At 43.2% G+C, this 8,846-nt stretch overlaps 1 protein-coding gene and 1 long non-coding RNA gene across 4 annotated transcripts in view; one reads left to right on the top strand and one right to left on the bottom strand.

Annotated features, from left to right (window-relative positions):
* LOC112488341 (uncharacterized) overlaps positions 1-8,846 on the bottom strand; it is a 30,765-nt gene that overhangs the window by 17,078 nt on the left and 4,841 nt on the right. The window contains exon 5 of one of the 2 annotated variants that reach the window (XR_003052311.1): positions 6,963-7,082. The exons of the other annotated variant lie outside the window; for it this stretch is intronic. This is a non-coding gene — a long non-coding RNA (uncharacterized LOC112488341). Of the gene's footprint in view, positions 1-6,962; positions 7,083-8,846 lie in introns of those variants that run through there. 2 annotated transcript variants of the gene reach the window in all.
* Positions 1,066-8,846, top strand: part of rev1 (REV1 DNA directed polymerase) — a 10,244-nt gene continuing 2,463 nt past the window's right edge. The window contains exons 1-18 of one of the 2 annotated variants that reach the window (XM_025064046.1): positions 1,066-1,227; positions 1,320-1,400; positions 2,616-2,691; positions 2,820-2,949; positions 3,042-3,210; positions 3,443-3,901; positions 4,036-4,847; positions 5,038-5,142; positions 5,828-5,944; positions 6,033-6,159; positions 6,257-6,385; positions 6,477-6,631; positions 6,708-6,827; positions 6,923-7,143; positions 7,230-7,402; positions 7,896-8,125; positions 8,215-8,384; positions 8,463-8,840. In XM_025064046.1, the coding sequence (XP_024919814.1) occupies positions 2,626-2,691; positions 2,820-2,949; positions 3,042-3,210; positions 3,443-3,901; positions 4,036-4,847; positions 5,038-5,142; positions 5,828-5,944; positions 6,033-6,159; positions 6,257-6,385; positions 6,477-6,631; positions 6,708-6,827; positions 6,923-7,143; positions 7,230-7,402; positions 7,896-8,125; positions 8,215-8,384; positions 8,463-8,807 (3,528 nt within the window). In that variant the 5' untranslated portion in view covers positions 1,066-1,227; positions 1,320-1,400; positions 2,616-2,625 and the 3' untranslated portion in view covers positions 8,808-8,840. Of the gene's footprint in view, positions 1,401-2,615; positions 2,692-2,819; positions 2,950-3,041; positions 3,211-3,442; positions 3,902-4,035; positions 4,848-5,037; positions 5,143-5,827; positions 5,945-6,032; positions 6,160-6,256; positions 6,386-6,476; positions 6,632-6,707; positions 6,828-6,922; positions 7,144-7,229; positions 7,403-7,895; positions 8,126-8,214; positions 8,385-8,462; positions 8,841-8,846 lie in introns of those variants that run through there. The other variant, XM_008328090.3, reaches the window with a different exon arrangement.

Genomic DNA, 8,846 nt, shown 5'->3' with positions numbered 1-8,846 from the left:
ATTTTAAATGGCCTTTACAGACCAGTTATTACTTCCATTTAAACTGAAAATGTATTTTAATACAGTAGTTTGGCCTGAACTGGTGAATTGTTAAAATACGTCTGACGCCTCATCAGAAACAGTCAGTTGTGAGCACGATAAGTTGTCAGGTGAATATGCTGGCAGACGTCTGCAGTAACAGCCTGCGTCTCTGGCTCATTTATTCAGCACGTGTCTCTGCGTCACGGCCTTTAGGATGTCTGAGCGCCGGTTCGTCTGAGGACATCCGAGCTCGGAGCTCAGCGCCAGACAGCCCACATGGCAGACACAAAGAATTAAAAAAGAACCACTGTTCTGATCGACTGTCATGCCTGTAGGTTGTTGTGCTGCGCCAGTACCTCTGGTTGTTAACCTGCTTCTATATGATACATCAACAGCCGTTCTTTTCACCCACTTTAGCATCAAGCGCCCCTTCCACGGTTCATTTGCTTCTGCCTTGATTCGTTGAGTTAATCAGTGTGAATCTTTCACTGTTAAATGGCGTTAATCTAAAGAAAAACAGCATCAATGTTCCACCGCGTCTCGTGCAGCGCGTACAGATGTCATGGCCCAAGATGCCCGCACAGTGGCGGAATTATTATACAAGTTAAAGCTAAAAACAAGGAGCCGGTTCGTACAGTCAAGTTAGCTTTAATGAGGTATGAACATATCAGGAAGTCAGTTGAAACGGCGCATAAAAATAAAATACAAATTAGACGGCAGTCACAAATTAAGTTATTCAATATCATAGACTGCATTTAAAAGACTGACCTTCTCTCTAGATCTGTTTCAAATTAGTAAATTGGTTTTCACTGTCTCCAAAATCCTGGAATATCCCAAGGTTGATAATATCTATTGCTAAAAACTAACACGTAATGCTTTCCTGTTTAAATTATGAGTGCATGGTCAGATGATGCTCCCTTTCAAATGGCTGTCAGGCCTTAGTTCAGAGGTACAGTTAAAACTACACTCGTTAGGCCAAGCAGTAGAATGTTTTCCTTTGAAAATATTTTCCGGAAGTTGCCCCTTTCGCTCTTCGTCACGTTGACGCACAAAATAGAGGGAAGAGCTAGAGAGGGATCAGATGAGGCGGTTGAAAATGGAAAGCAAGAGGACTGAGAGGCTGGGGGTTCATGTTGGACAGACATGGCGTGGCACAGTGACAGACTGAAGGGATCGCAGTTCGTCTAACGGACTCGTTCGGATCAGGTCAAGACCAAAGAGTCGATTCAACGGCTTGGCGGGATTTTTCTACGAGTGTTTTTTTCTATTTTCTCGTTGCTTTTGTTGTTTCTAATCAGATTGACAGCACACGACGTTGAAGCTGTGGTATCTGCAGAGAAACAAGTGTGTGACCAATAACTGTCTTACGGCATTAAAAGGTAAAGAAAATATAACACGTGTTGTGTGTTCACGAACTGCTACTGTGTGTTTAAAACGATATTAACAGAGAAGTTGCACTGTGTCAATATTCCTCACCCCATTGTTATGGAAGCTCGATTTTCCCAGCATTTTGTTTGACCCTGAAAGCAGCACACACTTACAGAGTCGCGTGTTACTGCTTTGATTGGATTTGACATGTTGTGTTACTAACGTTCTATCGTGGCGCAGCGACTGACTGACGAACCCAGAAATTTGCTAATGTTTGCGTTGAACATAAAGTGACAGCACTGCCACATGGCTGTGGTTCTGTTCGCTTGTAGCAGAACAGAAAGTGAGCTGTCAGTGACAGAGACAGAGAGCTGTCGGGACATGCCCTTGGACACCGCCACACACTGTTGCTGCCAAAATAGAATAGAATCAATACTTTTTGCATTCTCTGTCTACAACGTGATTTTTATATTTACTGTTAAATTAAAAGGCAGTTATTTAAATACACGTCCACAAAATAACTGTACTGAAAACTTGTTTGACCCTTTGGAGAACTGTTTACACCGCAGACTATATATGGACCTACCCATCAGGTTGCTGTTGAAGATCCGGAAATAGACCGGAAGTTCAAAGCACCTGTGATTGCAAATATGTTGGGAAACAATGGTACTTTTAACATGCTTCAATACCCACTTACACGCTTCATATTTTCTTTAAAAAAAATTGTGATGGAAGAAACTGTATGTCTTACATCTTTCATACCATTATGAGTGGACATGGTTGCTCTTTGTCTTAAGCTATGCATTAACAGTGCAATTGTGTCAGCAAACTGCAGATGTTTATACACAGTAGCAAATTAAGTTATATGGGCCACACTGTACTGACCTTTTTAATAGTTTACTTATTTTTTTAAACACATTTCTGTGTTCTATAAGATGCTGTGGCTGCTGCTTCTGGGTTTACTTTTTTATACATGTAACCATTTACTGTGGACTGCAAATGAACAAAAGATGTGTAGTTCATTTTTTGTAGCTTGTGCAACCAGGGAAACATTTGCCAGGTTAGTACACACGAATAGGAAGTAAATAGTGCAAATGCAGACCATTAAATGGGACACTGGGTTATTAACACATGTCCACAGCCTTAGAGGCATAAAAAGCATGTACAAAGACCAGTTTGTGCAGCAGTTATTGTTAACTTTGAATGAGCTTGTCCTGTGCTTACAGGTGACTCAGTATGAGTCGAGATGGATGGGCAAGAAAGAGAGCAAATGCCAGTGATGACAATGGTTGGGCTGAAAGGGTGAGTGCCACTCAGTGTAAACCACATCTAACAGTAAAATGAAATAAAATGAGAGCTCTTCCATGAGACTAGAGAAAATAAAGTCAAGTCAAAATACCAAACTCTTTTTTGTTCATGTGTATGTGCAGGGCGGCTACATGGCTGCCAAGGTGTCCAAGCTGGACGAGCAGTTTAAACACGATGTGAGAGAAAAACAAAAGCAAGGCAAATGCACCGCCATCTTCAGTGGAGTGGCCATTTATGTCAATGGATACACAGGTAGTAGTGACAACAGCATGTAACATTTGAAGCACTAGGTATGTATTTATCCTGTTAACCTAACATATGGTTCCTTTCTTGTCGATGAACAGAACCAAATGCAGATGAGCTCCGCAGATTGATGTCGCTACACGGCGGCCAGTTCCATGTCTATTACTCCCGCTCCAAGACAACCCACATCATCGCCAACAATTTGCCAAACAGCAAAATACAGGAGCTCAAAGGGGAAAAGATCATGAGACCAGAGTGGATCACAGACAGGTGAGTCCCACAACAATGACACAATATTTTTTAAACTTTGTTATTGATTTGGAAATTCTAGGGAAACCATACTCCCTGTTTTCCTCCTCCCCTAAAACTGGATAGCTGCGTTACTGTTGATTGTGTTTCTCTCTGCTATAATGTAGAATCTTCATTATAGCAGTGAAGCACAGAACGTCTAAATAAACCTGATTAACTTAAAAAAAAAACCCCTCTGTGTTCTCCTCTGCAGTATCAAGGCTGGGCGCCTACTTCCTCACCTACAGTACCAGCTGTATACCAAACATAAAGGTCCACTCTTCCCTGGCCAGACTTTACGCCAAGCCTCAGAAATCCCAGGAACGAGCCATAGACCTCACTCTGTTACCAGTCATGAGAAATTCTCATTCACCAACCAGACTACCATCAACCCTGTCCCAAGACGAGGTCATTACCAATGCAACGTCCAACCTCAGTCCTCCCATCACAGCTCTGCAGCTGTCTTCATTAAACCTCCACCCAGGTGCCAAGCATCCGGTCACAAAGGCCCTTCAAACACCCACCTCTTGTCCTCCGACCCCAACTCCACAAAGACCCCACAGTCTAAACATCATCATAATCTGCAGCACCAGGGAGCCAACCAATCAGAGCCTCAGGCCGACTCCTGTCACAGCAGTGACTCAAGTGGTGGCAGGGAAGTGGCAGTAAAATTGTGAGTATGTGAAATCAATAAAGGAGAGGAATTATCTGTCTGCTGCTTTTACTGCTGTTAAATTAGACATAGATTTCCATTACATTTTACCAGGTAACTGCATTAAGAAATGTGCCTTTATCACCTTGTCTCAGAAATGGAACACTGCAGACCTCGGCTGGTGCGAAGACACGCCATGCAAGAATTAATGAAGCTCGAGAGTGTGGCAAAGGTCTTCACCCACAGGTGCTGAAAGACACCCCGCTGACCAATGGACATTCTTTTCTTGTTAACGGTGCCTTAAAGCCAGAGGACTTGTCGGCTGTTACAGACGAAGCCTCTGACAACGATCTTTTTGAATGCAGCATCAAGAGCCCAGAGGTTAAACCTCCGGTGCATCTGACCAAACCAGATCCTTATGAATTTCCTCACAGTCCTCCAAAGCAATCTAAACATTCCCCCGTCTGTGTGGAGCCGACCAGCTGTAAAGACAAAGAGCAGCCGCTGAAACCTCCACCTTCACACCAGGACGCTGAAAAATCGTCAAGCACTGATTTAATTACCAAACAATTAGAGTTAGCCCCCAGGCATGACTCCCATCGTGACAAGACTTCCCTTGCTCCTCGCCGTCTTTCATATTCTCCGTATCGACCAAACGGAAGTCACCACAAAGATTCTGCCCTGCTCCACTCAAGCAGCCTAACATCAAAATTGCATTCTCCTGTGAATCGGCCTTCTACATCATCGCCCTTATCAAAGTCTCCATCTCAGCTGCTGGTGCAGACGGGTGATTTGATCTCCGAGTATTACTCTCGCTCACGTTTACACCAGATCTCCACGTGGAGAAATGGCTTCTCAGAGTATGTCAATGAACTGCACTGTAAGCGAAAGGCAGCAGGTGGCGCTTCATTTCCAGGGAAGGAGCGCTTAAGGAAATCTTTGGCATCCTACTCTTCAGATTGTAAAGGTATGAGACAAAATTTGGACATTTTGTCCTGTGCAGGACATTTGTCGTTGTTTCCATTGTGAACTGAAGATTACGACCTTGTGTGATGTTTGTGGTTTCTCTTCTGTCTAAATCTTATGTTTAATCATAAAAGCGCCCTTTAAATAGGATTACAAGATAAAAAATGATGTCTTATGTCTTTCTGTGTAAGGTACGTCATCATCGTCATCATCCAAAAGGATGTCTTGTATATTTCATGTGGACATGGACTGTTTCTTTGTCTCTGTGGGGATCAGACATCGACCTGAGCTCAAAGGTAAGTAATTCTTTGGTTTTTTTTTTTATGAATGCGATCTTCTTTGAATCCCACTTTAAGTCAAATTAATTTTATCTCAAGTCTCAGACCATAAAAAATGTGGTTATTTTACAGATTGTGGTGACCGGCTGACCGATATTATCGAGATTAGCATAATTATGTAATATCTATAGAATAAGAATCGTTATTGGTTTTTCCTCCGATAATGAAACCACGATAAAGCAATGCCTAGGTTTCCTCAAATGATGTGTCCCCAAAAAATGTGAGCATAACGGCTGTATATGAAAGTCACTAGATGGCAGCATCGTAGCTCATTTAATTAATCTATTTTAATAATCAGTGGATTGTATGCAGAATACTGGTCCCAGCAACTCATGCAGTGGTTTGTACAGATACATAAATATTACCAGGCCTATATTGGTATTGGTTAATATCGGAATTGGAAATTAATTGTTTGAACAATATCGGCATATCGTTTTTATCATGCTACAGATACAGACCCACAAGAAATTCAATACTGACACTCACTCTGAGATATATAGCATATATATTCACTTCTAAAAAATGTGATATCACACCTTCTTCTGCTCACAGGGTTAACTTTAGGGCAGTACGTTGTTATCACTCAAATCAGAATTTGCATCTGTATCTCCAACAACATTCTCACATTGTGTTCTTCCTATAGGAAAGCCTGTAGCTGTGACTAGTAACCGTGGTCATGGCCGAGTGCCTCCCAGACCTGGTGCCAACCTGCAGGTGGAGCAGCAGTACTACCAGAGGAAGCACAACTCTCCTCAACCAGGTCTGTCTGTCGTTCTCTACCTGCTTCAGTTAATTTTCCTTGTTTTCCTGTTCAAATGTTACTGTTTTTTGCCATCTCTCTCTCTTAGTAAGGAATGATGAGGATGTATATAGAACTCCTTCACAAAAAAGTCCCGATTCTCCCACCAACGGCCTGAACCAGGATGCTGCCATGCTATCAATGGCAGAGATCGCGTCCTGCAGTTATGAGGCGAGGTAAACTATCATCATAAAAGCATATAGACATCCTGGATTCTCAGCAGCACCAAAGACCACATTAGTTACCTTAATGTCTTTTCCTTTTTGCTCACAGACAGGCAGGTGTAAAGAACGGCATGTTTTTTGGCAAAGCTAAACAGGTGTGTCCCTCGCTACAGTCCGTCCCATATGACTTTGAGGCCTACAAAGAGGTGGCTCTGACCATGTATGAGATTCTAGCGAGGTCAGTACAACTTCCTTGTCTTTCTGAAACTCCTTTCTCAACTTTAAACGACTGAACACACAACACGCTTGGATTATTTTTCCTCCTGCAGTTACACACATGACATAGAAGCTCTGAGCTGTGATGAAGTTCTGATCGACGCCTCTGCTCTGCTGGCTGAGTTGGGCATCGATGCAGAAGATCTGGCCAAAGCCATAAGGGCAGACATCAAGGAGAAAACAGGGTGCTGTGCCTCAGTGGGCATGGGTAAGTTGGTTTTGATGCAGGAAGAAGAATGAGAAAACCGTGTCTGTAGTAAGATTTAAACGTCTCGTCTTTTTAGGCTCCAACATTCTGTTGGCTCGACTGGCCACCAGAAAGGCCAAGCCAGATGGACAGTACTTCCTCAGGTCTGAAGAAGTAGATGATTTCATCAGGGACTTACCAGTGACCAGCTTACCAGGTGTGTAAAGCACCACCTGCTGGTCAAATTCATCAACTTACATTCTGACACACTGTTAGTACATGGATATCAAATATAACGGCTCTTCCTTCTAGGTGTGGGCCCAGTTATGGGCAGAAAATTGGCAGCTATGTCTGTGAAGTCGTGCGGAGACCTCCAACAGGTCTCTATGAACCAGCTGCAGAAAAAGTTTGGACCCCGGACAGGGCAGACGCTGTTCCGGTTCTGCAGAGGACTGGATGATCGGCTGGTGCGCTACGAAAAGGAGAGAAAGTCTGTCTCGGCTGACGTGAACTACAACATTCGCTTCAAGACGGTGAGACTAACATTCTGTTCCTTACGTCATCACCTTTACTTTCAGTGTCCTGTGCATTCCAACATTCCCAATCTAACTCCCACCAGAATGATGAGGCAGAGTGTTTCCTGACCAACTTGGCCATGGAGGTTCACAGACGGTTACAGGAGGCAGGACTGCAGGGTCGCAGAGTGACCCTTAGGGTCATGGTTCGTAAACCTGGAGCTCCAGTAGAGTCAGCTAAATATGGTGGACATGGCATATGTGATAACTGGGCCAGGTAAGGAAGGAATGGAAAATTGCAGCTAACCAGTATATTTGATTCATTTTTCTAGTCTTGGATGGAATTTTAAATTCCGACATTTTCTTTGTGAAACTAAACTTCTATAACTTTCCCTTGAAGCAAAGTATTAGGTTAGCCACCCAAAAGTGCTACATTAACAACAAAATTGAAGTTTTGAAGTATAATATTACTACTTACTAATAAATATCTAAAAGTTAGGTTTTTAGCGTTAGCCTCAAATGCCAGTTAATGGTTCAGAGACAATTTGAGTTTTAAAGCACAAAAAACTCATTGGTAGACAGAAATACAACACAAATAGAGAATCTTGATATGATGAAATTGAAATTAATTCAAATATAATTGTAAATGTCTTAAAAAATGTTTGAATTTGTCATGTATTATATTGTTTTCATCGTATTTATCTTTATGTAAAAGCCTCTTTAATTCACTCCTTTAATTCATTTTTACAATGTTATCTAACCCATGCCAGGACTGTGATGCTCGCTCAGTCCACAGACAGCGGTCAGCTGATCGCCTCTGCGGTCATCAAGCTGTTCCACGCTATGAAACTGCCCGTTCAGGACCTGAGAGGAGTTGGAATCCAAGTCCAGCTTCTTGAGGGAAACCAGCCTGTCCGCCATGAAGCCACGGGCAGAGGTGCACGTTCCATCAAAGACATGTTATTAGGCCAGAGACCAGGTGTCCAAACCCACAACAGAGGTTCGACTGAAGCTCTTTGCTTCTCAGTTGTTAAATCATTTCTACTGTCACATCAGTCATTGTTAAGATCTCTGTTACATGTCCTGCAGACATCAGCACAAACCACGACAAAACGATAACAACCACACTACCATCGTCCTCCACACCTGTACATCCACGCTCACCTGAGCCGGTGCCAGGAACAAGCAAAGCACAGGAAACACCGAAACTACCCAGGAAAAATCTCAACCTCAGTATAGAAGTCCCTTCTCCTTCCCAGGTACGGGTCTGAATGATGTTAAGAGGTCGAACCAATCAGCAACAGAGTTTCAACAAAGCATTTTATATCATCTCCAAGGTGGATCGTTCTGTGTTGGAGGCTCTGCCCCCAGAGCTGAGAGAGCAGGTGGAACAATCGTGGATGCACCGAGAAGGGAGACCAAATGGCCTTCATTCATCCAGTCCACAGAGCAACGATCTTCCTCCTCCTCCTCCTCCATGTGTCTCTCACAATCCTGGTCCCTCCTCATCTTGTTATCCCACTCCATCTGGACCTTCTCTGGACCGTCCACCTGCAGGAACATTGGTTTTACAGATCCCAAACCAGCCGGACGGTCTAGGCATTGTACTGGAACTACCACACCTCTCCCAGGTTGGACTCCTTTCACGTGTGTCTGTGTATATATGTTTAAGTCTCCTTTAATGTTCCCTGCCACAGACACTCAGGTTCACTTGTTGACTT

This window comes from Cynoglossus semilaevis, chromosome 16 (genome assembly GCF_000523025.1).
Source record: "Cynoglossus semilaevis isolate Cse_v1.0 chromosome 16, Cse_v1.0, whole genome shotgun sequence".
NCBI lineage: Eukaryota > Metazoa > Chordata > Actinopteri > Pleuronectiformes > Cynoglossidae > Cynoglossus > Cynoglossus semilaevis.
Note: the sequence above shows the minus strand (reverse complement) of the source record. Positions and strands in the feature narration are given on the sequence as shown.